A 27729-nucleotide genomic window follows, 5' to 3' on the forward strand; every position below is an offset into this window, starting at 1 on the left:
TTAAAGGCAGCCTGTCACTGCCAGCTTCAAGCCTATTGTGAAATCTCTGTTAAAAAGACTGTTTGCTAGGGGAGACAGAAAAGCTGGCAGATTTCTCGTGCTTGACTCTAACTCCCATTTGGTGGAATGAACAGGGAACATACTGACCTATGTTTTTGACACATGCTGTGGCACCAGCATGGCCTTGTTAAGGGGGCAAGAGAAGCAATGATGGCTATTTCCTTCCTAGAGCAAAAGCCAATGTCATCGCCTACTTGGAGAACTACAAAAGAGCAGATGTCAGACCATTATGTGGTACTGTAAATAGGCCATTTAGAACATAGGGTTTTGGTAGCTACAGAGCTGCCCCAGGTTCTCACGTTAGAAGTTATACCATATCCCCCAGGGTGAATAGCTGATGTTGGGCAGAGGGAATTGTATACATACTTATGTATTCATTAGTAGCATTCCTTTCCCACTTCAGAATTAACTCTTCTTTATGGATGCATGCATGTATGTATGTATGTATTTTTGCCATTCTATTGTAAACTTTTTCTGTCATTCAAGTCAATCCCAGATGTTTTCCCATCTGCAGATCTCTTCCCTAGGTTTTTTTACAGACCTGCTCTGGGAAATGTTTCCCCATTGCTTCTAAGGCTCTTGTTTCAGCTCCCCTATTGGAGTCCTCCTCTGGAGAGGATTCCCCATCTTCCTGCCTCTGGATTAAGAGCAGGTAGTAGCAACAGATGGTAGGTCGAAGCACTCAAGTAAAACAAGATTAAATGATCTGAACCTGGTTATAGGTCAGGAATTTTAAAAGGACTCAGCTGGGTGACTCTTCGGCTCCTTGTGACATTGGCTGAGGTCATCTGGCTGCATGCACGGGCAACTGGGCTGGGTTGGAAGGTGCAGAAGGATCCACCCACGTGTCTGGCCCCTTGGAGTTTCTCCACATGGCTCTTCTCTCTCTCCATGTGCCTCTCTCCATTTGGTAGGCTAGTCTGAGCATCTCTACAACATGGTGGCTGGCTTCCCAGAGGAAGAAAGCAAAAGCTGCTGGTCCTCTGAGGCCTCAGCTTAGGGGCCCCAGAACATCACTTCCACATTTCATTGATCTAAACAAGTCACAGAACAAGAGCGGATTCAAGGAGAGGAGAGACAGAGTCCACTTCCTGAGAGACAAAGGATCTGTGGCCATCTTTAACACACAGTTATATATGCTAGTAACTTCTGCTTCTCTGTTTTCTGTAGTCTAATTCCATGTTTAATATTGTGTTCCTGTGTCTTTATATAAATCTTTCCTTTCTAAAAATTTCCAAATAAGAAGAGATTTGGAAACCCTCCCAGCAATGAGTTATAAAATCATGCCTTTATTTGCCTTTGAAAATTTTAATTTTTTCTACACGTAAATCCACAGATACATATTATACGTTTTAAGCCAAAAGAAAATTTTAACTAGTTTCTAGTATTCAGCCACAATGCACCTGCCCAGTTACTTATTTTTCAAGGAGTTATGTACTATGGTGTAAACTTGACCAACATAATCTGTTCAAGACAAAATATTTCATAGCATAGATATGTTAGACCGCCATGTGTAAGTTAGGTAAAAATAGATGTTTTTTGCATCATGTATCAAACAGGAAAATAAAAGTCATAAAACTTAATCAACTGAACTTCCTTACACAGTGCATATTGCTTGAGTCAAGGGAGAAAAACAGACTCGAATTAAGATCTTGTATTACATTTTGGGAAATGCTGCGCAAGGAGAGAAATGTTGTAGGAGTGCTGAGTAAATTTTGTTTACTGTAGTTTAACATTTCATCAAGCAAATCAGGTGAGAAGGGACCAGTATAAATGCACCTATTTATGTAGGTAATTTTTCTGTTTCATGCCTCTGATTCATCTCTCTGCCTTGCTTGGGGAGTCATGCTACATTGGTTACAATTAATTTCAGTGCCGCATATTAGCCATAAAGAGGTATTTCATCAATTGACTTGATGTATTTTTTTCCCTCCTTGGTTTTCTTGAAAGATGAGAACAGTCCAGAGGAAAAACAAAGCACAGAAGAAACGGAAGGGCAGAGCCAAGAAACAGGTGGGCTCAGATTTCTTTTGAGGAGTCTTCTAGGCCTCATCCACAGAGGTGAACGATAACATTACTCTTTACTCAAATGTTATTTTCTAGAAATGCCTATAGCTCTTCACCAGATTGATTTCAGTGTTCATTTAGGTCTCTGTCAGGAAGCCACCAATTCCACTACCTATGAGTGACAGTGCTTCCAGTCAGAAGGGTGCATTCTCATTCCTCATTCACGGATTCCATTTTTCTTCTGCATAACAACACTTTGCTCAGAAACACTCTAAGAGGTTGCAAGTGCCAACTCAGAGCTTGGCTGCTTTCAGACAGGTCAAAATTAGCAGGTTTAGTTTGGAGAAAAAAATGAAATGAAAAACGTTTAAAGGAAATAAATAGGCTTTCCGTCCATGACGGGTAGAATGTTCTTTACTGTTTTGCATCACACTTTGAAGAGCCATGTTTCTGGTTGTTTCTTTACATGTTGTAGGAGATGGTGTCATGAAACCCGATTACCCCACACCCAGAATTAAAGTGAGACCTGAAGCCCTCCTGACATTTCCTCTGTTCCCTGAGAACAGATGTCAGGTGGTGTTTATAGATTCTCCACTGCAGATTATGAATTGAACATCTTTAAGTGAAGTGGCACTTAAGAGTCAAAAGAGATTGTCACCACCTTTAACTTCTCATCTCTTCTTACCCATTTTTGCACTCAGGCACATTTTCCTTGAAAAGACTGATAGGCACAGTTATGCCATTATCAACACCACCACCAAAAGAAAAATCTCCTTGTTCCCTTTAGTCTCCAAGTCCTAATGAGTCCCCACAGAGGGGCATTTTGGAAACAGCGGGCTCCATCTAATGGGTGCGCGGCACACCCTAGGCCATATGCTGAACTCTTAGAAATCAACCAGGTAGTGTGATAAGTTTTTCACTGAAAACTTCCTACATTAACCTTGGAACTTTTGCTAGAGAACTGGAATCTTTTATTATTAACCTGGAAGATGGAATTGAAGAAGGCCAATCAGAGAAAGCACTGAAGCAGAGCAGCAAGGACCTTGTGTGGCCGCCACTGGGTCAGCAGGCTCCCTTTGCCGAGACGTAGTCCTTGCAATGAAATGAATTTCTGATACAGCAAACTGTTGTCATCCACCGCCCCCCCACCCGGCTCCCGACCCATACATCATTATGCTCCGTGGAAGAAGAGTCTTATGTGAGAAGCTGTCACTCTTTTCACTGTTTGCGCCTGACAAGTGTTAGTCAACTAAATGCTGACAGCTGAGGCCATTCTCTGAATGGTGAGGCTTCATAGGTTTTATTCACTCACCATTCTGTCCCAAGATATCTTTTTCGACATAGATTTTTCCCACCCCTGTTCATACACATACACACACACACACACACACACACACGCACATATGTGTGCAGACACACACATTTGCCTGTGTTTTATTTATTCATTCTTTTTAGCTAGTAAGCTGAGAACAGATGATTTCTTTTTGAAACTGGGATCGCCTGTCAGCAGACAGTGGTAGGGTGTGAGTCCTCTTCCCACCTCTTGGATCGATAGCATTATCATCACAATATGCTTACCAGTCAATATAAAGAATACTCCAAATGTACCTCTTGCTCTTCCAAGTGAGCCCACTGCTGGCACAGGTCTAATGGCATGATTCATCTATGATCTTGGCTGTTGTCAATACACAAGGTTATTGTTTGCTCTGGCTCATTTCATAGCCTTCCTAATCTAAGTACAGAAAAATCAAAGATGAGGTCCTGGCCATTAAAGCCCTTTTGACCTACTATTGTTCTTCCAAAATATAAATACCTCCTTTATGTTCAATATGATTTCCAGATTCAGTTTTGACTATGTAATTCTGCAGGCCTCCTTCACATCATGAGAAACACACAATCGCAAACCAGCACGGTTTTGACCCTTGTCGTGATTAAATCCAAGGGTTTGCTGTGACCCAGGTACTGTTCTGGGCACTAGGATACAGCAGCAAACCATAAAGACAATACCCCTGCCTCCTTGAAGCTTCTATTCTGGTGGGGGGGGGGGGGAGAAATTTAAAAATAAACAATAAACAAACAAAAAAATGTAAGATAATAAAAAATGCCTTGTGGAGAAATGGGGTAGGTAGATGGAATACTGAGAAGGCAACTTTCCATTGTCTGGATTTGGGAAGGATTCCCCGAGGAAGGGATAATTAAATGAAATCTCAATGAGGAGATGGTGGGAAAGCATTCTAGATGGAGGGACCAGGTAATGCAAATGCCTCAAGGTCAATTTTAGCATGTTGGGGAAAGAAGCTCAGAGTGGTTGGAACACTGTGCATTAGGGAGAACATGGTGTGCGATTTGGTTTAAAAAAATCATAGGACCAGATAATGTCTCACTGTATAAAATTTGATTTTATTAGCACTACAAAGAGAAGCCAGCAGAAGTTTTAAGGTTTTAACAAGCTCACTTTGCCTGTGAGTAAAAGTGGGTCACAAGAACCGAGTGAGACCGGTTAGAAAGCTATAGCAGGAAGAAATGATGGCAGTTTCTGGAAACGGAGACAAATGGACTGAAGTGTTATGTTCCAGACATAGCAATAACAGGATGTGTTGATGGATTTGGATATGGGGTATGGGGAAAAGAGGAATCCAGGATAAGTCCTAGATTTTTAGCATCAGTAACTTTGTGGATGACGGTGCCATTTATTGACACATGGAAGACTGGCCACCAGGCACAGTTTTTGTTGAGAAAGTTAATAGTTCAGTTTTGTCCATCGTATATTTGGGAGGACTCTTAGCCATATGGATGGGATGTCAAGAAGCTAGTCAGATATATGAATCTGGAGAGATGCAGACCGAGATACAGGTTTGAGATTCACTGGCATAGAAATGAGATTTAAAACTATGGTTCTGGGTGAAATTCATTAGAAAGAACATGTAAATAAAGAAAACAGTGGAGCTTGAGACACCATGACATCTGGATAGGTGGCAACATGGTAGAAGAAGACAGTGTTTCAGAAAGAACAGAGTTATAACTTGGTGAAATACTACTGAGAAATCAAACACAATGAAAAAAAAAATAAAGAAATGACCATTGGTTTTAGCAAAAGGAAGTCATTGGCGCTTTTGATAAGAGAATTCTTGGAGGGGTGTTGAAGCCAATGGAGTGGGTTATGGAGACACTGTAAAGTGAGGAAGTGTAGAACAATAACATAGACAGCTCTTTTAGGGAGTTTTACTGTGACAGGAAGTAGACACATGGGAAGATGTAACACCAAGGGAAGATTAATAGTCTTGTTTCTTGTTTTTTTTATTTTTTATTTTTATCAGACATTATCACCAAACAAAAGAAAGTAACATATCACCTCCAATTATTCCCCTACTAAAAATTTTATTCTCTCTTCCAATAGAGACATGACCTAAAAGTAACAGTCAAATACATTAAGGACATAAGATATGCTAGAAAATATGTGATTTGTCTTTAAGCGTTGTCATACATGTGTGAGTTATCTTTAGTTCTAAAACTAAAGAGTTTAAAAAACTCTAAAACACAGTTTAAAAAAACTCTGTTACTACATGAAAAATGTATATTCCTTCTCAATTCCTTTTTCAATTGTCAAATATTAACCATTCCAAATGATTTTGACAATAGTTCATATATGAAATTTACTATTTTAATGTTAGTAAGTTAATTATCTGTTATCCTGAAAGCCAGAAGTGAATGGAGTTGCTGTGGTGTTTACGGGACTGAGGAAAAAGATAAACTCTGATGAGGTTAGTTGCTGCTATGAGGGGAGCAGGCCCTCCAAGTTCCTTAGTCCCCACCCTGTGCTTGGGTGACATGAAATCTCCAAATGACTCTTGGTGCTTTCCAACAAATGATCCCCTTCTCCTGGGCCTGTGTGCTGACAGCCATCAGACATGCTCCCTGCCATTTGACCTCCTGGCTTAACAGAGCAGAAGTGCTGTGCTAAGAAAAACCAAACTTTAAAACAACTTACATAAAAGCATTTTGTGGAAACTTGTGAGGGTATACTTTCACAATCTTTTACTAAAAAAAAAAAAATGTGGGGCACCTGGGTGGCTCAGTTGGTTAAGCATCTGACTTTGGCACAGGTCAGGATCTTGTGGTTCGTGAGTTCAAGCCCTGGATCGGGCTCTATGCTGACACCTTGGAGCCTGGAGCCTGCTTTGAATCCTGGGTCTCCCTCTCTCTCTGCCCCTCCCCTGCTCATGCTCTGTCACAATCTCTCTCTCAAAAATAAACATGAAAAAAAAATTTTTTAATATATACCATTCTTCTAGAGGTGGGGAAAAAGCAAAATGCCAAAGTATAATAGTACCAACAGATAGTATTCTTTACCAAAAAGTAGTTTGTAGTCATCGGACTCTGTTTTAACTGAAGATTCCTGTTCCATTAGTTATAAAACAGGGTCCTAGACGCTAGCCCCTTCAAAGACCATTCCATGTATTAGAGCAGGAAACAGGTTCCTACTTGCTTGGTGGAATGAGGAAGGAGGTGCCATAGGCAGGGAAGCACCATCTTGACAGTTGGAGTTAAACATGGACTCTGAGGCAACGTTTCTCTTTCTGCCATGTAGATGGTGTCGATGTGGCAACTGTGCCCAGCCCCGCTTCAGAAGAGGCCACTGAAGTCTGTAAAGATGAAGGTATGAGGCCACTTACCTAAAGATCACAAACTCCCAGAAAACCATTTGGATTTTGTTTATATGGGGAAATGAAGCAGTGAGCAAATCTATCCAATTCTTTTTCAGCACCTCTATTTCCAACACAATCAAATATCACACCCACTCTGTTTTATTCCACACCCACCCTTTTCAGAATTTATACATACATTTACATTTGTTCTTCTGAAAAGTAACTGCTTATTAAATCAGAAAATGGTCAAAGAAATTATGTTTAAAGATGTTTATTTGAAATTCCAGAGTTAGGCAGTTCTGCTGTTTACAGCTACTCATCAGGAATAAGTTCAAAGGCGTGGCTTTTGGGAACCACCTACCAGACAGCTCCATTATCCAGACATGATAAGGAAGAAAAAATGTTGAAAGGAATCTATAGAAATAAATCTTTCTATTTATTTGCCATCTATTTGGTGACAAGAGCATCATTCCTCATTCTATGAATAGTTACAATGAGAAAAGTCACAGAACAAGGTGTCTCCAGAAGAAGAAAAAGGTAAAAGAAAATTTTACATAGGCTCTAGGAAAAAAATTTGAGGGAGAAATAGTGGGTACATCCATGTGCAGATGATAGAGTTAAAACAAAATATCTGAAGGAAAATACAATAGCCCTTTCTTTTCTTTCACTCTGGTTAACTGTCCCCATACAAAAAGGTAATACTACTTTATATCTGTCCTAGATAGATACTAAACACCCTTCTGTGAATAGTAATACTAGATTGTTGTGGTTATAGAAATGGAATGGACAATCAACTGACTAATGGATACAGAAGATGTGGTTTATATATACAATGGAATACTACTTGGCAATGAGAAAGAATGAAATCTGTCCATTTGCAGCACGGTGGACGGAACTGGAGGGTATTATGCTAAGTGAAATAAGTCAGTCAGAGAAAGACAGACATCATATGATTTCACTCATATGTGGATCTTGAGAAATTTAACAGAAGACCGTGGGGGAGGGAAAGGGGAAAAAATGTTACAAACAAAGAGGGAGGGAGGCAAACCATAAGAGACTCTTAAACACAGAGAACAAACTGAGGGTTGATGAGAGGTGGGGGAAAGGGGAAAGTGGGTGATGGGCATTGAGGAGGGCACTTGTTGGGATAAGCACTGGGTGTTGTATGGAAGCCAATTTGACAATAAATTATGTTAAAAATAAATAAATAATTTTTTAAAGTGAAAAAAAATGGAATGAACACCTGGTACACTGTGTGATCTACTTAGAACTTCTAGATAAATATGCTGAATGCATTTTTTCAGTTTGGAGTGATATGAAGACGGATATATATACTTGACATTGATAGTTGAATCACAATTTAGACATCAAAGTTGTTTTACAATCTTAATACTTAGTTGTTTGTATCATTCATTTCATTTCATGTTGTCTGGTAAATGGGTTTTTCTAAATGAGCTGTCCAGTGTAATAAGAGTAGTTGCTCACACTGTGAACTCTAGGGTTAGATGGTTGAAGCTTAAATCCTGTCTCTGCGTCTCAAAATTGATGTAACCTTTGACAAGTAACTCAAGGAATTAACAAGTAACGGCAAGTAATTAACCTCTTTGTGCTTCAGTCTTCTCTCCAGAAGGAAGACAATAATAGCATCTACCTCACAGAATACCAATTCATGTCAATTGCTCAAACTTTTCACCTGGCATATGTGTAGGTTGGGCTCCCCAGAAGACAGACTTTAAAATGGAGATTAGGGAATAGACATTTATTAGGGAGAGCTCTTGGAATCCATACCTATGAAAGGCAAAGGAAGGAAGCAGAACTGGGTAGAGAGGGAAGTTGAGCTGACAGGCATTATCAACAGAAGCCACAGCTATTCTGAAGATAGCATGACCCTTTTGAGGCGTCTCATCTGGGGTCAGTAAAAGCTTCCTTTGATAAGTCACCTGACCCTGGCTGCCTTGGGGAAGGGGTGTGGCCTTGAGTGAGGCAGAGGTCTTCTAATGAGGTAATTCTGGAAGCCTGGGATGAACTGGGAGAGTAAGTTCTTCATTCTTGTAGAGAGATCTGGATTGCCCAACAAGCATAGACCACACTGTTATTTTCGGTGGTCCATTTTTGGATCATTACCACTCTTTAAATGAATCCCTTGGCACTTCCTTCATACATACTCAGATACGTGTTCTTACATCCTTGGTTTTGAAGCCATTTGCTATATCTAAAAATGTAATAATGTATATATACACATAGGTTCTGTTGAGAAACCCCAGGGCACCTTAGAGAGAGAAATAAACCTGACTAAGTCAGAGTGGAAAGACAGAAAATGGTGTTCATCTTAGGCAAATAATTTTGGACATTCCGGTCGTTTAGCCTGTGATAAAAAAAAAAAATTAATGTCATGAAGTTTAATGGCAGAGTTTAGGAAACAAGAGGTAATCTAAGTACTTCAAGCTGAGATTTTTCCTGTTCAGCTGTTTGGTTTAGAGACATTACACCTTTGTAGAAACAGTTTGTGATGTTTCTTGATGCTTTTAGGATCTCACACCATTAATTGCACATGCCAGGATCAATTTCTCAGAATACTTTTAGGATTTTTTTTTACATTAAACTTTTAAAGGTGTGATTCCAACAAATTCTGTCACATATCACAAATGCAGTTCCCTAGTAAGATTAATGTGAAGTTCTAAGGATTTTATTGAAATAAATTGTTAATATCCATTAACCTTTTGATCTTAGGGAAGGAAAAGTGTTTTGAAATCCACATTAGCATGTAATCCAGTTTCAATTAAAAGTAGAACATATATGATTTTTTCTTTTTCCTTCTGTAATAGCATATACACATGACCACTGTTTTTTGATTATCAGTTGGTACAAAGCTTAGACCAAGTGTCTAATGTGTATGGAACTGCCATCTTGACTGATGTATACATTGCTTAGAATGAAAAAGAAATGAATTTGCCATTGAAATTCTCCAATACTGAGGTCAGGTTGAGATTAAAATGCAGTCACAGGTGTTGAGGATTCATTTCAAACATTCACCATTATTAGCTTTCATGCAGAAATAGATCTCCTTCTTGGTGACACCTGGGCTATTTATGAGCTCTGCAGTTCCAAGATCGCTTATAAAAATGCTTATTTCACTCTCCAGTTTAAGTGGAAGAACATTTTTGCTGACCAAAGGTCCTGAAGGAGCCCTTGCTCTCTTGATTTTGCTTCCAGATTCTGATCTTAACCCAGCATTTTCTTGGGTTTTGTAATCACTGATATTATGGGCTTGCCTTCTCTCTCTCGCTCGCTCTCTCTCTCTCTCTCTCTCTCTCTCTCTCTCCTGGCACCTACCCCCCAATATAATCCCCAAGGATTTTGAGACGCACCAGTTATTTCCAACTTTGCTTGTTGACTGGTTGGATTTACATTTATAACTTTGGTTTCCCCTGGAAACTAGTGTCTTCTGAAGTGCAAGGACCATGGGGCACCTGGGTGGCTCATCTGTTGAGCTTCTGACTTCAGCTCAGGTCATGACCTTGTAGTTTGTGAGTTCAAGCCCTGGGTCGGGCTCTGTGCCAACAGCTTGGAGCCTGCTTGGGATTCTCTCTCTCCCTGTCTCTTTGCCCCTCCTCTGCTTTCTCTCTCTCTCTCTCTCAAAAATAAATAAACATTAAAAAAAATTTTATAAAGTGCAAGGACTGAAAACAAGCAAACAAAAGATGAGCTGTCTAATGTCACTTCGTTCGGGAGATTTGGTTTTTAAAACATTAAAACAGGTATGTAACAGTTGAAGAACTTTAAGAGGAAGTGTCTTCTGGGGTATCTTCTATGCCAGCGATTTTGCTCAAATGTTCTAGACATATTTCCCACTGGGTACTGAGAATGGATGCTTACTGCCCATTTACCCCACATAACTGCTAACAATGCAAGCTGCTAACAGAAGGAGGTACAACCGATTGGCTGGCAGATTAAGAGCTAGATTGTGCACTACAGGCTGAAGGCACCTGTTCCCAACAACTCATTACAGACCTGGTGGGCAGGAGTTGAGTTGGGAGGATGAGATGTGAGGAGGAGGAATGTTGATGAATAATTCATCCACAGGGTGGGTGCATGCCAAGGATGTGGCAGCCAGGACCGAATTGAAATGAACTCCAAGGTAAAGCTGGCCTGAGAAAATATCTATAGGTTCATAGGATTTCTGAAGGTATTTTTAAAATAGGCACACACTTATCTACTGAGGTATTCCTTCATCTACTGGTAAAAATATTTAATGGTGGTTCGTACTTTAAATCCTTAAAAACAAACCTAAGAGTACAAATGTTAGCTAAAAAATAAAGAGGCATTCAGATGACGGGAGTATAAACACAGTATAAACTCATGCCAGGAATATCAAGTGCTCTGGTTGGAACTGCTGCACAGTTTTATTATTATTATTATCTCTATTATTTAAGATCTAGTCAACCTCCTTAATTCAAAGAGAACTCTCTGTTCCAGTTGTCTCAACACCAGTAATAGCTCATCCTTACTCACAGCCAAGGCCAAGGCACTTCCCTGGAGGAAAAAAAGTGCTGTTTCAACACATCCCGATTCTCCTGTCTTATTATTTAATCAGTACCTAATTTGAATTTGAAGGTCAACTAGACCAAATCATATGCTCATTAATATTAAAGGAAAATCAATTAATACTCAGGTGCATGCACACCCGAGCTTGTATTCCTTTGGAGCTCTGTGTAGGTCACATCATTGCTGTTGTGTTTATGAAGTGCAGTGTCACCTGGCAAAGGATTTCTTAACCCTTAATCTAGCTTCTGACCTCCAAGAGGTCGCAGTTTCTGTAGAATGAGAGGAAAGCTACTGCAGGAGTCAGCCCTGCAAAGGAGAACAAAAGAGAAAGGATGCAGTTATATATGAGGAAGTGGATCCGGGTGTGTGCCAGAGATGAGCATACGTTCTCCCAACAATGGGTCCCCGAAAACCCAGCCAAGGCCAAAAGGTGTTGGCTCCAGATGGTTCTGACAATGTTTCTCTTCCTTGTCTAAATCGTTACAGAGAAACAAAGCATTGTACCACCCGTGAAATTCTTCTCAGGCTTCTGCAGTCTAATTTTTTTCAGTCTTTTTCCTGTCCTTGATGTCTACCTTCCCCCCAACTAAGGGCCCTCACCACTACTCACCAAAGTGGGACAAAGCTGTCCTCTGTCCTGGATCTGCATTGGTAGAGTGTCTGGATACACTGTAACACCCAAGTTATCACTCTTGGATTTTTAAGAGGCTGAGGTATAGAATCAAAGCCACTGCCCTCTGGCAGCTCAGTGAAGGGGAAAGAACTAAGATGTATGGAGTGTCTCTAGTACTCAATGTTTTACATTTATGTACAATGTATTCTTCATTTCACAAGGGTAACCTAAGACTCATAAGCAAGAGAGAAAAGTGTCTGTGTGTAGGGGGTAGGAGGAGGTGAACTGCTGTATTAGTGTTGACTCCCAACTGATATTTACATGATATTAACATTTACATAAACTCCCCAAAAGATAGTATTTCATTCTATTTTAACATAACAATTATTTATTTTTCTGTTTATAAGAATAATAAATATTTATTGTAAGATATTTTAAAATTCAGGAAAATATAAAAGGGAAAAAAGCCTGTGATCATTCTCCCTTTAAAGATTAAATTGTTTAAAAAAAAGTCCTCATTCTGATTTTTCAGTTAACAGTGCACCATGAATATTTTCCCGTGTCTTTAAAGATCCTCAAAGGCATGATTTTTATTGGAGGCATAATATTTCATCATATGGTTGTCCGTTCTAATGTTAGATTATTTTGTTATTTACAGTTTTCTGTCTATTATAAATAATAAGGAAATGCAGTGCATACATTTTAAATAAATCTCCATGATCAGTTCCTCAGGATAACTTCCTGATTTTTTTTGTTATTTACTAGGGAAAAGGTTAAAACATTTTTATTGCTTTCATTCATTTTCTTATTTTAATAGTAATGTGTGTTTATTATATGAAAAAATACAAGCAAAAGAAGAAATGAAAAATATCATCCATAATCTCAATCCCAGAAATAAACATATATAATAGGCTGGCGTATAAACCTCCAGTGTATTTAGGAGTGTCTGGGTGGCTCAGTAGGTTAAGCAACTGACTTCGGCTCAGGTCGTGATCTCACGGTTTGTGGGTTTGAGCCCCGCATCGGGCTCTGTGCTGACAGCTCAGAGCCTAGAGCCTGCTTCAGATTCTGTGTCTCCCTCTATCTCTGTTCCTCCCCTTCTCGTTCTTTGTCTCTCTCTCTCTGTCTTTCAAAAATAAATAAACATTAAAAATTTAAAAAATAAATAAACTTCCAGTGTGTTTCTAGACTGCTGCAGATGATACACAGACATGTAGATGATAGATAGATAGATAGATAGATAGAGACAGACTTTTTTAGGATATTCTGCAACACATACCATTTTGAAACTGTCTTTTAAATATAACATAGATTGTAAAATTATTTCCATGTCTTCTGACAGTCTAATATCACCTAATTGTACATTCTTATGAATGAATGTTCATAAGTTACTTACCCATTTAAGTCATTTCTGTTTTCAGTTTTAAATTCTATACTGACAGGGAATATCCTTTCACTCTGTAAATGTTCATCATTTCTATAAAAAAATTAATATATGGAAATGCATGAAAATCTTTGTCTTTTTTACAATGAATAGAGTTTATTCCTTTTTTGATTCTTTAAATAATATATATTCATTGTAAAAATTTCAAAAAATGAAACACAGTGTAAGGAATAGAATTTTTAAAACGTGAGCAATCACAACATCCTGAGACAAATACCATTCAGATTTTGAGGACCGTCCATCCTTTCACATGTCACTTTCTAAATACATGCATCCCCACAAAATTTTACATAACTTGATCCTATAATGTGTGATTTTCATGTGATTTCCCCCATTTTGTTGTTTGCTTACTTCCCACCTTCCAATTATTCAGTGAGTAAAATATACCGATAAAGAGTCTAGCCTCTGATCCTAACTTCTGAGGTCCAGACTCCAACCTTACCATGACCTGTGTGACTTTGGGCAAGTCATTTATTCTCTGCACCTCAGTTCCCTCATAGGGAAATTGAGAATGGTAATAGTAGCTCCCTCACAGGGTATGGAACATTAAAATGAGTCAATCCATTTAGACATGTCAAAGAGTGCCAGATACACAGAAGGAGGCTCAAAGTTTTTAATCCATTGTTAAATATACATGTCTATTTTATAAATATATCACATTCTACACAGTTTTCTGAATCTTGTTTTGTTACAGGCAGTGAAACTTTGTGAAAATCCCTCTGAGTCATTTTGTGTAGATCTAATTCATCCATTTTTAAACTCGTGATATCCCATAGCTTGGAAGTACTATAATTTATTCAGCCATTCTTCTATGATGAGCAAGCACTTTCTTCCCACTTTATTACCATACAAACAATGCTACATAAATGTCCTTGCCCATATATCCTTATAAGCAGTGCTTTTATTTGTGTGGGAAGGATTCCAAGAGTGTGAGTTCTGCTTTGAGGAGTACGTGTTTTAAATGGATACCGCCAAACTGCTTTCCCAAAAGGCTGTAACAATTGGTATTTTCATCGGCAATTGTGATTTTTGTTCTTTCTAATATTTGCCAGTTCAATGGGTGTAAAGTAAGATCTCGTTACTTTTAAAAGGTCAGTATTATTATCCCAATTTTGCGGGTAACTGAGGCTCAGAAAATTTAAGTAACTGGTCTAGTTGACCAAAAGGGAGAACCAGAATTTGGAAACCAAGTCTGCCTAAACCCAAATCCCATGCTTTTTTCATCTCACCATGCTGTCTCCAACATCTTGTATTTGGAGCAAGAGATATCCCTTGCCAGCGGAGGGTAGAATGCAGGGAGGTCCAGAGTAGTCAAAGGAGAGTATGGGAAACGTGAGACTCATACTAGGTGAGTAGGGCCATGAAATTGAGGCAGCAGAGGGAACAGCGTGGAGCCAACCTACTTTATACACATTGCAACTTTGACCCTGACCTAGGCCTACAAGGACATGTGTGCATAGAAACCTCCTATATACCCCACCAAATGCAAAGTCCAAATCCTTTTGCATAATATTCATGATCTTTCTGTATAGTCTAGTTCTATGCCTCCACAAAACCCTGCATATACCATGCTCTGTAGCCTAACTCACATATGTGATATTTCCCCAAAACCACCGGTCTACAGCATTCTGCTATTGTTCTTTCATACCTGTTTTATTCAAGATTCAAAGATTCATTTCTAATATCTTACCTTTACATGGATCCTTACTCCAACATCCCCTTCTCCTCACCCCCCTTCTCTCCCACCTTTCTTTCTTTCCATCAACAATTATCTGAGCACATATTTTCATGAAAATAATCATACCAGGTAATGCAGGGGAGGGACATGCACATTTTTACCTTTCTTGATTTCTCCCTTCCTCATTGCATATCCTTCTATACAATAGTGACTGTCTCTTCTACAGTTTCTTGTAAGTTTGTCTGTAAAACTTGAAAACTACCCTGTGCCTTGTACCAATATTATATACATGACTCATCATCTAACTCACTAGAATGGAAATATCTTAAAACCAGCTACCAAGTCTTCATTTTCCCGTTCTGTACCAAGCCCAACACAGTGACTTGTGCCTAGTAGGTCCTTGCTATTGGATACACAGCCTGTCGTAGAAAATGAGCCACTTATAATGGTTGTCATAGAGAGAATTCCCTTTCAGAATTCTCCCATTTCAGAAATGAGGTTTCCCTAAAATGTCATGCTGCAAAAACACAAAGGGAAATTCAAGCCAGAGGCTTCCCTATTTGCTCACTGTCCCTATTTGTTCCCTATTTGTTCACGTTGGACATTCCTACCCTATAAGAAAACAAAATAGGCTTCTTCTAAATGGTTAATGTATATAGATTACTTGCTATGGTTGAAGTTGGTTGTTTATGCTTAATTTATGATAAAGATTTTACAATAAGCTTTTCAAATGTTTTGATAAAATATGTTTTACATTGGTTTAAACAGGTAAAAAAGTAGATAAAACCATTTATCTTCTTCTTGGTATTCAAAGTATATTCATATACCACAGTTTAAAATGTTCCTAAGTGACAATTGGAAGTAAAGCAGCAGTTGCTTTACAATTACATTTTCATACAATATATTATTTTTCCTTACAAATCAAGTGTGGCCATAATTACAGATCTGTAACCGTAAGTTTAGTTATACGATCTCTTCGGACACATTTCTAAAGATCTGGTGAGCGAGGCTTGGAAACAAAATCATCAGATTAGGATATAGAGATTATCTGAGTGGAGTTGCAACCCCTTCGTCCAATACACAATGTTGGACCTAAGTTTAAGTCCAAATAGGTGTAAATTAGTACGAGCATCCCTGTGATCTATTTTCAGGTGCACAGGCCTAATTTTGCGCTCTGTGGTGTAAGTCATGCAGCCTTTACGAGCCTCTTCTGGATTCACATCACCACTGCTGTGTGACTTTAAGTAACTTTCTTAGGCTGTGCCTCAGTTCCTCCTCTGTAAAATGAGGTATGATGGTGTTACATTATGAGGTCGACATACCAAAATCTGGAGAAGGTGATCCCAGCCCTCATGGATGACTCGGAGGGGGTTCAGAACTCCCCAGTGGAAAACGGTAACTGCAGATGTGGTGGAAAGAACAAGAGAACTAGAATCAGAAAGACGTGCCTAATGGCGCCAATCTCATGCGAAAACTTTAATGGATGAGGAGTCACTTCCCGTAGATAAGCAAAGAATCACTTTTTGAGTTGGAATCTACTCCGAGTGAAGATGCTGTGAAGATTGTTGAAATGACAAGGATTTAGAATTTCACATAGACTTAGTTGAAAAAGGTAGAGTTGAGAGGATTGACTCCAGTTTTGAAAGGTCTACCATGTGTAAAATGAGATATGTGACAGAGAAATAGTTTGTGGAAGGAAGAGCCAATACATGTGGTAAATTTCACCATCAGCCTTCAGCCACCACCACCCTGACTAGTCAGCAGCCTTGGCCGGGGTTGAGGCATTGAGGCAGGACCCTTCACCAACAAGATTATGACTCACTGAAAGCTCAGGTGATTATTAGCTTTTTTTTTTCTTTTTTTTTTTTTTAGCAATAAAGTATTTTTTAATTAAGGTACATACATTGTTTTTTTAGATATAATGCTATTGCACACTTAAATAAACTACAGTGTGGTATAAACATAACTTTCATATGCACTGGGAAACCAAAAGCTTCATTTGACTTGCTTTATTGCAGTATTCACTTGATTGCAGTGGTCTGGAACTGAACCCACAATATCTCCAAGGTATACCAAACTCACAGATACAAAGAACAGAATGGTTGCCAAAGGCGGGGGATGGTGAGTGGGAAAAATGGGTGAATTGTTTCATTTTTGTTTTTTTTCAGTTTAGATAATTGGAATAAATTTGTATTTATTAAAGAATAAAAAAATACTGAGCTCACCTTAAAGTATACCTCAAAGTACCTCAGAGAAAGTAACAAAATAAACTAAAAAAAAAAAAAAAGAAAACAAAGCACAGCTCCCTTCTCATACTCAATGAAAACATATTTTCAGTGACAGAAACTAATTTTTAGTTTTAGTATTATATGGAGAAAAGCAATATTTTCCAGTGGTCATGAAGTGGCCTGGTGTATGATTTCATGAGAATTTTGTGCCTAATTATATCCTAGTATAATACAATACATACAATAAAAATACAGAGCTTAGCAGTAAACATGGAATCTTCTGGGTTCATTTTATGTCCTTACCCATTTCCCAAGGAAGCTTCAGAAGGATAAATGGCATGGTATAGAAAAAAAAAAATTTTTGGAGTGAAAAGAAATATACATTAATATTTGAATTAAAAACTGAATACTGTACTTTAAAGGAGTTTTAAAAGATTTCCAGAGTTGATTTTGAAGATATGTACTTTGGCCACTACGTAAGATATGACTTCACTGAAAAACAGAGGTCCTGACAATGATTCATGTAGAATGACACATGATCATATTCTAAATGAGCAAAGACACCAGAGAAAGGTTATATAAAAGAATTCAGTTCACATTCCTAAGCAACATCATGGGGCTCTTGCTCAGATATTCCCATGTTTAAAATTTTATAGCATTGATCAGGATGTTAATAAGCATTTTTTATAAAAAAAAAGTTCCACAGTCAAAAAATTTTCGAAACTGCAAGGTGAGACAAAGTTGAGCAGTTTCTACAGATTTCTCAGAGCCTTCAACCTGCTCACATGCACTGAGAGGCTCAGGTGAGGTGGAAACTGATGGCATTTCCCATGGTAACTGACCAAATCTTACTAAACAAATCTTTGCTTCTTACTTTCTTTTTTATGTAGGATATTTTAAATCTTACAAAACCCAGTTTGGGAAACAATTCCACATCCTATCCAAACGAGTTAAGGAACATAAAGTTGTAATTTCAATAAATCATAGTCACTATTATAATACAAAATAAGCAATGATAAAATTACTTTTTAAAAAATGAGGTCTGAGTTTCTTACATTTGTGGTAGTACAGTGTTACTGAGGGAAACATTCTCCCAAGTTACAGAAAAGGATGTAGCCTATCATAGATTTTGACAATAGATATTTTCATGAGCAGAAATATGTTGTCCTGCCTCATTCCTGATGATATTTGTTGTCATCCATTCTTTCCACCACTGTTCCCGGGGGGTATATTTATTGTAAGAGACAGAGAGAGTCACAGAGGAAGACAGAGAATGTCTCAGAACTGCTGCATTCCTTAACAGAAAGAAAGGAATAATTGGCTAGCTAGTGGTGAAGACTGGAAAGGCTTTTTTTTAATCAGGCACAAAGACCAGGTTTCCTAACAAGCATTGTTGGCATTTAATGAAAAGTTTGTCTTCCTATTTCGTTTAGAAATTTGCCCTGATATTTTGCACTAGATATGTCAAATTAAAGTGGAAAGACCGGCAGAAGGGACAGCAGCAGTCACATACACATATGCATACACAAAACAACGCACATGAGCACACACACACGTACACACAAACGTGTTTTGAGACCCAAATAAATTTGTACAAGATGACGTTTCTCCTAGCTTGATCTATGATTCAGGATGCTTCTGTTATACTGGCAGACTCATCTAAGTCTTTCAAAAGGCATGTTTCAAAGGCCATTCAATTCCTTCAGTTTACCTAACCCATCCATAAATGTTTTCAATGCCAGCCACATTTTGAAGCAGAATCAATTCTAAATATTCCCTCAATCACTGTATCCTAACTATGTAGTAAGACACACATTTCTGTTGACCTCTTCCTCAGAGTAGACAATTAAGGACTTAAGACCACTGTCAGCACCAGGCACTGGGTTTCTCTCAATCCATCTTTTCAACTGCAGGAAGATAAACAACAGGAAAGTAAACACCAACCTGCATGAGCAGAAGGTACGCAAGCAAACCTTTGCACACATATGCCTTCCTCTTCCTGACAACGCTCTTCTTCCATGGTCAGAGCCCCTCCCAAATCCTTCCCTAGCACTTCTCCCAAGGTTGAGCTAAGAGCACACATCAGACTCTGTTCCTGCTTTATTCCGTGAAACGCCAGTTCTTCCATCTTTAATGCCTTTCCCCTCCTCCTACTTAATGGGTCCCCTCTTTGAACCATACTTCCTACCCCACAGTCTCCCTTTTTCATCAAATGTAAAGAAATCGGGAATTTGCTTGTGGTCCATAAGGTGACCATATGCCCTGGATTTTTAAGTACAATTCTAACTGCAAAGATCTTATCTTCTTATCAGACCACATAATATGATTTGTGAGAGGAAAATAATAACAGGAAAAAAAACCTTCTTCCTGAGCATAAGCTGTCACCCCATGGGAAACTAGCTTGGACTATTGTTTCCACAAGTTCTCTGCTAGTTTTTTCAAGAGGAAAAAAATGGAGCTGAGATGTAAAAAATAATAATTATATTCCTCTCCTTCACTCTCAAAATATCTTTTGTCATGCCATATCATCTTTGCTAATTTCTTCTTTATTTTGAAAATCCTTTCATATTTATAAAGAAATTGTGTGTCCTAAGAGCTTTGTACACAGATCCTAACTAGTTAGATTTGAATAATAATGGCAATCAGAAAAATATAGTGCCCAAATATAACCTCACTTAATTCTTTCAGTAACTCTTTCAGATGGACTATGAGTTAGGTAACACTAGCTGCTGTAACACCAATGTCAAACTGACATGAGAGAAATTTATTTTCTCATGTGCATAAAATCCACAGTGGGAGGCTGAGTTCCATTGTGTCATTAAGGACTCAAGCTGATGGAGGCTTGTGAGCTCCAGCCTGTGGCCCCCAAAGTTGTCCTGAGTCTTTGTATCCAGTTGGCAAATAAGTAGAAGAGAGAAAGGATTACACAGCAGGGTTTTTTTATGGCCAGGCCTAAAAGTGGCATGTACCACTTCTGTCCACTTTCTGTTGGCCAGAACTCAGTCGCATGGCCCCACCTGGCTGCAAGAGAGATATTCCTCATCCCTGCAAGTTTTTCCTTCTTATGTGACCAAGACAAGGGCAACAGATTTGTTCAATAGCTACCCAGTATCTCCCAGAGATGAGTGGTATTATTATTAATTCTTATCATCGTTACTATTTTTGTTTTATTTACCCTATTTTACAAACGAGGCAACCAAGATTCAGGATAAGTAACTAGCCCAGGGCAACACAAGCGTTGAAGACAAAAGAATACACTTGAACTTGAGGCTTTTTGAAAAAATAAATAAATAAACCCATTTCCGTGGGTTTTTTTTTTCCTCTCCTTATCCCATAAGTCTACTCTGTATTAAGAACAACACACACGCACTATTAAGCCTTTATGGGATATCAGCTCATTCCACAGGGAAAAAGTGAGTGGTAAATACTTGTTTTTTTTTCCCTCATTTCTGTTTTCAAGGACAATAGTATGTTTTAAGTTGTCTGCTATATTTTAAAGTCAGTAATGCCTAGATCTAAATGATAATATGTTTGAGTTTTTGCATGCTGTTTCACAGCAGACTCCCTCTATAATTTTTATAATGTTTTCATTCTTTATATCCTTCCTTATTCCAGAATCATATTTAAAGTGGTTCCCTGAAAAACGATATCTGTCATGAACAACAGGGTTTTTATATAAGCTAATACATGAGCAGGTATCACAATAGAGGCTCAAATGGAACTCTGGTTCATATATTTGCTTATTGGTTTTCCTACTGGCATATATCTTATTATATTTGGCCTTGGATTGCACATAGTCGTGTTATACAGACAGCTGGTTTTAATGAGTCTAAGGTCAAGTGTATATGCTTGAACCCTAGATGAGTCAGCTAACCTTATATAGGTCAAAAACTCATGGCCATATTAATATATTGTTCTTGAATATGATCTCATTTCATAAGTCAAGTAAAAGGTGACAGCTCCTAAGGCCTACTGCCATACTTGACAAAACAAAATAAAGAGTTTACAGCCCACTGTTTCTTGAATTCCTATAATACTTTCATGTTTCCCTCAAAGTAAAGCACAAACACCTAACTGTAACCTGTAAGGTGCACCATTATAAACTCTACTTGTCCCTCCATTCTTACCTCACAAAACCTTCTCTCCCCTCGCTGTAGTTCATGCTCATCATGGCCTTCCCTCATCATCTTTTTAGTTGGAACCCTCCTCCACTAAAGCTTTATCCCAGCCCCTTGTTTATTACTTCATAACACTTATTGCTGTCTGTAACTATGTAAACCTCTTTATCTTCTGCACATTCACCCTTTGTCCATCTCCCTCCACTATAACTTAAATTTCCTGGAGGAAAGGACAATGTCTATGTTGTTTATCATTTTATCCCTGATTAGAACACAATCTGGCCTATAGAAAGCACCAATTAAAATGCATGGGTGTTTTTATGGCCATCAACAGATGTTTACTGGGTTTTTAACTTTGTAAGACTTGTGATATAAAGAAGAAAATATGATTCTTGCCCTTTAAGATATTTACAATCTAGATAGGAAAAGGAGATGTGCACGTGTGAGTTACGTAGCCAATATGAACATCAACAATAATAGTAGCAGCTAATACTTATCTAATCCTTGTCATACACCAGATTCTATTCAAAGAACTTTACATGTTTTCACTCATTCCACTCTTACCGTGATATAAATTCAGTCATTATCCCACTTTACAGACAAGGGAAGTAAAGCATAGTGCAGTAAGTTAAGTGGTCTAAGGCCACATAGCTAGCATGTGAGACAGCTAACAAAACAGACAAAACAAGACAAGCACCAAGGAAGGATTACACTGAAACATATTGAAGGAGAAGCCCTGGGATTATCTGTGAAATACAGGTAAATAATATGACATTTGAACTGGGATCTAAAAGATACACAAAAATAATTAACTGGAAAGAAGTTATTCTCATTGAGAAGAAGAGCATCCACGAAAGGGTGGAAGTAGGACATCAGACCACCTATTTTAGGTGCCATGAATAGATCCCCTTAGCTCCACTCTTTAATTTGTTGCTAAGTTTGAGCCCTCATTATGGAGAACCCTGAATGTCAGGCTAAGAAGTTTGGGTCAAATCAATATAAAGCAAACATTTTCAACTATTAGATATCATTGGGGCATAAATAGTTTTTTAGTGTGGTGGTTGTCGTACATTCTTCATTCTCTTTCTTCCTCTAATTCCTTCTCAGAGCATCCTCTCTGATTATACCTAATTAGACTCTTCTCCCCAGCTATCTCTATTAGCATTTGCAGGTGTTTTTCTATAAGCCCAAGTAGATTTTCTAGTTTTTGATGGACCATCCTTTGGCAAGCTACAATTTCCCATCTTCATAACTCTGGCTTTCAAATAAATATGTCTTTAATTGTTTGTATAACTCAGGCTTATACTAAGTTCTCTAGAACAGCACTGTCCCCTAGAGATAAATATGAGACACAAATGAGAACCACATATATAATTTTAAATTTTCTAATAGCCACATTAAGGAAGAAAAAAGGAAAAGGTGAAAATTGTTTTAATAAAATATTTTATTTAACAAACATATCCAAAATATAATAATTTCATCATGAATACAATATAAAAAATATTGATGTATTTTACATTCTTTTTTTGTACTGAGTCTGTAAGAGTCAAGTGCATATTTTGCACTTATGTAACGTGTCATTCAGACTTGCCACATTGCAAGGACTTACTGGCCACATGTGGCTAGTGGCTAATGTATTGGACAGTATGTAGAATTAGCTTGAGAAGAAACATGTGGTAGTGATGTTTTATCACTTTTAGTCTTGCAACTTTATTCCTTAGGAGCTCTTGCTTACAGGATTCGATACAAGCAGCAATGATATGACCTGGGCCTTTCTTAACACTTAGGCAGATTTATTTTTCTGGCTACATGTAAAGCTGCAAGGAGTTTCAGATTTTTAGCAGTAAGATCCAATATACCCAATGTTGAAAAGGAGATGCTCTGAAATGGCTCTGTCATTTTCATGTGTTGATATGGTTCACACAGATCCAGCCGCTCATAGAACCGTGCTTCCCCACCGCAAATGAGATGCTGCTCTCCCTTCAATGGAGAATCTGTGGGCAATCCATATGAGGATACTAATTACAAAAAAAAAAATCCTACTCTAAATGCAAGTTGACTTAGATGCAGAGAAGAAATGCACACAGATTGGGCTTTGGTTAACAAATTCAATATATTCCAGCAGTGGTACTTAAAGAGTGGTCCCTGGAGCAGCAGAATCAGCATCACCTAGGAAGTTGTTAGAAATGCAGTCTCTCAGGCCTCACCCCAGACCTACACCATCAGACACTCTGGAGGGAGGGGCCCCCACAGGCTGCATGTTAAAAATCCTTCCAGGAGATCCCAGTGCACACTAATACTTAAGAACCACTGTAGTTAGGAAATGATAAGTTGATGGCAAAGTATGGGGAAGCAGTGAATGTTTGATGTTTGCAAAGAGAAAAAAACATTATTTTTACTCTTCCAATAAGATTCACCGCAGGATCCATTGACTTGGCCAGCCTTCATAGTGCAATTAAACTTCATTTTCCCTAGGAACCATATGAATGAATTTCACCAGCAGAATGTCAAGCGAAAGAAACCAGAGAAGAGCATGTACTGTGTACCATTCCATTTATCTAAAGTCTGAAAACAGGGACAACTGATAAATGCTGTTGGAAGTCAGAGTGGTGATTTTCAGAGGGAGGGTAGTGGCTGAAAAGGATGATGAGCAGAGCTGCCAAGACATGATGTGTCCTGTTTCTTGAGCTGGTGCTAGTTATACAAGAGTGTTCAATTTGTGATAATCCATCATGCTGTATACTACATGAAATTTGCACTTTTCTTTATGTATATTTATCTTCAGTGAAAAGTTAAGAATTCCAGGGTATTTTTTTTCCTCAAAAACTCTGAACACGACTTTTTTTAAAAGAGTAATTTTTTAACTCTTTTTTTTAATTTTATTTTTTTATTTTTTAAAATTTTCATCCAAATTAGTTAGCATATAGTGAAACAATGATTTCAGGAGTAGATTCCTTAGTACCCCTTACCCATTTAACCCATCCCCCCTCCCACAACCCCTCCAGCAACCCTCAGTTTGTTCTCCATATTTTATGAGTCTCTTCTGTTTTGTCCCCCTCCCTTTTTTTATATTATTTTTATTTCCCTTCCCTTATGTTCACCTGTTTTGTCTCTTAAAGTCCTCATATGAGTGAAGTCATATGGTGTTTGCCTTTCTATGACTGACTAATTTCACTTAGCATAATACCCTCCAGTTCCATCCACGTAGTTGCAAATGGCAAGATTTCATTCTTTTTGATTGCTGAGTAATACTCCATTGTATATATATACCACCTCTTCTGCATTCATTCATCCATCAATGGACATTTGGGCTCTTTCCATACTTTGGCTATTGCTGCTATAAACATTGGGGTGCATGTGTCCCTTCGAAACAGCACACCTGTATCCCGTGGATAAATGCCTAGTAGTGCAATTGCTGGGTAGTAGGGTAGTTCTATTTTCAGTTTTTTGAGGAACTTCCATACTGTTTTCCAGAGTGGTTGCACCAGCTTGCATTGCCACCAACAATGCAAAAGAGATCCTCTTTCTCTGCATCCTCGCCAACATCTGTTGTTGCCTGGGTTGTTAATGTTAGCCATTCTGACAGGTGTAAGGTGGTATCTCATTGTGGTTTTGATTTGTATTTCCCTGATGATGAGTGATGTTGAGCATTTTTTCATGTGTCGGTTGGCCATCTGGATGTCTTCCTTAGAGAAGTGTCTATTCATGTATTCATGTCTTTTGCCCATTTCTTCACTGGATTATTTGTTTTTTGGGGTGTTGAGTTTGATAAGTTCTTTATAGATTTTGGATACTAACCCTTTATCTGATATGTCATTTGCAAATGTCTTCTCCCATTCTGTCAGCTGCCTTTTAGTTTTGCTGATTGTTTCCTTTGCTGTGCAGAAGCTTTTTATTTTGATGAGGTCCCAGTAGTTCATTTTTGCTTTTGTTTCCCTTGCCTCCAGAGACGTGTTGAGTAAGAACTTGTGAGGGCAAGATCAAGGAGGTTTTTTCCTGCTTTCTCCTCGAGGATTTTGATGGCTTCCTGTCTTACATTGAGGTCTTTCATCCATTTTCAGTTTATTTTTGTGTATGGTGTAAGAAAGTGGTCCAGGTTCATTCTTCTGCATGTCGCTGTCCAGTTTTCCCAGCACCACTTGCTGAAGAGACTGTCTTTATTCCATTGGATATTCTTTCCTGCTTTGTCAAAGATTAGTTGTCCATATGTGTGTGGGTCCATTTCTGGGCTCTCTATTTTGTTCCATTGATCTGAGTGTCTGTTCTTGTGCCAGTACAATACTGTTTTGATGATTACAGCTTTGTAGTATAGCTTGAAGTCTGGGATTGTGATGCCTCCTGGTTTGGTTTTCTTTTTCAAGATCGCTTTGGCTATTCGGGGTCTTTTTTGGTTCCAAATTTTAGGATTATTTGTTGTAGTTCTGTGAAGAATGCTGGTGTTACTTTGATGGGGATTGCATGGAATATGTAGATTGCTTTGGGTAGTATTGACATTTTAACAATATTTGTTCTTCCTATCCAGGAGCATGGAATCTTTTTCCATTTTTTTTTTGTCTTCTTCAATTTCTTTCATAAGCTTTCTATATTTTTCAGTGTATACATTTTTCACCTATTTGGTTAGATTTATTCCTAGGTATTTTATGTTTTTTTGTGCAACTGTAAATGGGATCAATTCCTTGATTTCTCTTTCTGTCACTTCATTGTTCATGTATAGGAATACAAGCGATTTTTGTGCATTGAATTTATATCCTGCAACTTTGCTGAATTCATGAATCAATTCTAGCAGTTTTTTGGCGGAATCTTTTGGGTTTTCCATATCGAGTATCATGTCATCTGCGAAGAGTGAAAGTTTGACCTCCTCCTGGCCGATTTGGATGCCTTTTATTTCTTTATGTTGTCTGATTGCAGAGGCTAAGACTTCCAATACTATGTTGAATAACAGTGGTGAGAGTGGACATCTTTGTCTTGTTCCTGACCTTAGGGGGAAAGCTATCATCCCCATTGAGGATGATATTAGTGTTGGGTCATTCATATATGGCTTTTATGATCTCAAGCTATGATCCTTCTATCCCTACTTTCTTGAGGGTTTTTATCAAGAAATGATGTTGTATTTCGTCAAATTCTTTCTCTGTGTCTATTGAGAGGATCATATGGTTCTTGTCCTTTCTTTTATTGATGTGATGAATCACGTTAATTGTTTTGTGGATATTGAACCAGCCCTGCATGCCAGGTATAAATCCCACTTGGTCGTGGTGAATAATTTTTTTTAATGTATTGTTGGATCTGGTTGGCTAATATCTTGTTGAGGATTTTTACATCCATGTCCATCAGGGAAATTGGTCTATAGTTCTCCTTTTTAGTGGGGTCTCTGTCTGGTTTTGGAATTAAGGTAATGCTGGCTTCATAGAAAGAGTTTGGAAGTTTCCCTTCCATTTCTATTTTTTGGAACAGTTTCTAGAGAATAAGTGTTAGCTCTTCCTTAAATGTTTGGTAGAATTCCCCTGGAAAGCCACCTGGCCCTGGACTCTTGTTTTGTTGGCAGATTTTTGATTACTAATCGATTTCCTTACTGGTTATGGGTCTGTTAAAATTTTCTATTTATTCCTGTTTCACTTTTGGTAGTGTATATGTTTCTAGGAATTTGTCCATATCTTCCAGATTACCCATTTTATTGGCATATAATTGCTCATAATATTCTCTTATTATTGTTTTTATTTCTGTTATGTTGCTCGTGATCTCTCCTCTTTCATTCTTGATTTTATTTATTTGGGTCCTTTCCTTTTTCTTCTTAATCAAACTGGCTAGTGGTTTATCAATTTTGTGAATTCTTTCAAAGAACCAGCTTCTGGTTTCATTGATCTGTTCTACTGTTTTTTTTGGTTTCGATAGCATTAATTTCTGCTCTAGTCTTTATTATTTCCTGCCTTCTGCTGGTTTGGGGTTTTATTTTAAATTAATATTAATTTATTTAATTGATTTATTTTAAATCAATATTAATATTGATTCTATTTGCTGTGGTGCTTTATTAGGTAGGGCCACAAAATAAGATGACATCACAAATGTGTGGTTGAGAACTATTCAGTCCTTACATTGTAGAGTCTTTTGGTCTATAAGAGTAAAGCCACTTCTCATTTTTTCCACCAATGTGAAATCATCAGAGACTGTTGGTTATGAAACTATTCTCACTATCGTTTTGGGGAACTTATCAATATAGTTCTGTACTATACACAGAACTGATAATCTTCCAGTACAGTCTGGTACTGCTGCAAGTACTTGAAAATTGCCAAAATATTTACATGGTGTTTGGCAAACAGTGACTAAACTCCCCTCTTTGCAAGTAATTTTCACTACCATCCTGTCATCCCAGACAAGGCAGCAGGCTCCAGAACC

The 27729-nt window shown here is 38.1% G+C and overlaps 1 protein-coding gene across 1 annotated transcript in view; it reads left to right on the forward strand.

Annotated features, from left to right (window-relative positions):
• MACROD2 (mono-ADP ribosylhydrolase 2) overlaps nt 1–27729 on the forward strand; it is a 2039958-nt gene that overhangs the window by 1937860 nt on the left and 74369 nt on the right. Inside the window, exons 11-12 of the mRNA XM_047069512.1 lie at nt 2011–2073; nt 6656–6724. Coding sequence (XP_046925468.1) covers nt 2011–2073; nt 6656–6724 — 132 coding nt within the window. The remainder of the gene's footprint in view (nt 1–2010; nt 2074–6655; nt 6725–27729) is intronic.

Source organism: Lynx rufus, unplaced genomic scaffold (assembly GCF_022079265.1).
Source record: "Lynx rufus isolate CCGP_SWC_20201006 ecotype Redwood Valley unplaced genomic scaffold, mLynRuf1.p SCAF_8, whole genome shotgun sequence".
Taxonomy (NCBI): domain Eukaryota; kingdom Metazoa; phylum Chordata; class Mammalia; order Carnivora; family Felidae; genus Lynx; species Lynx rufus.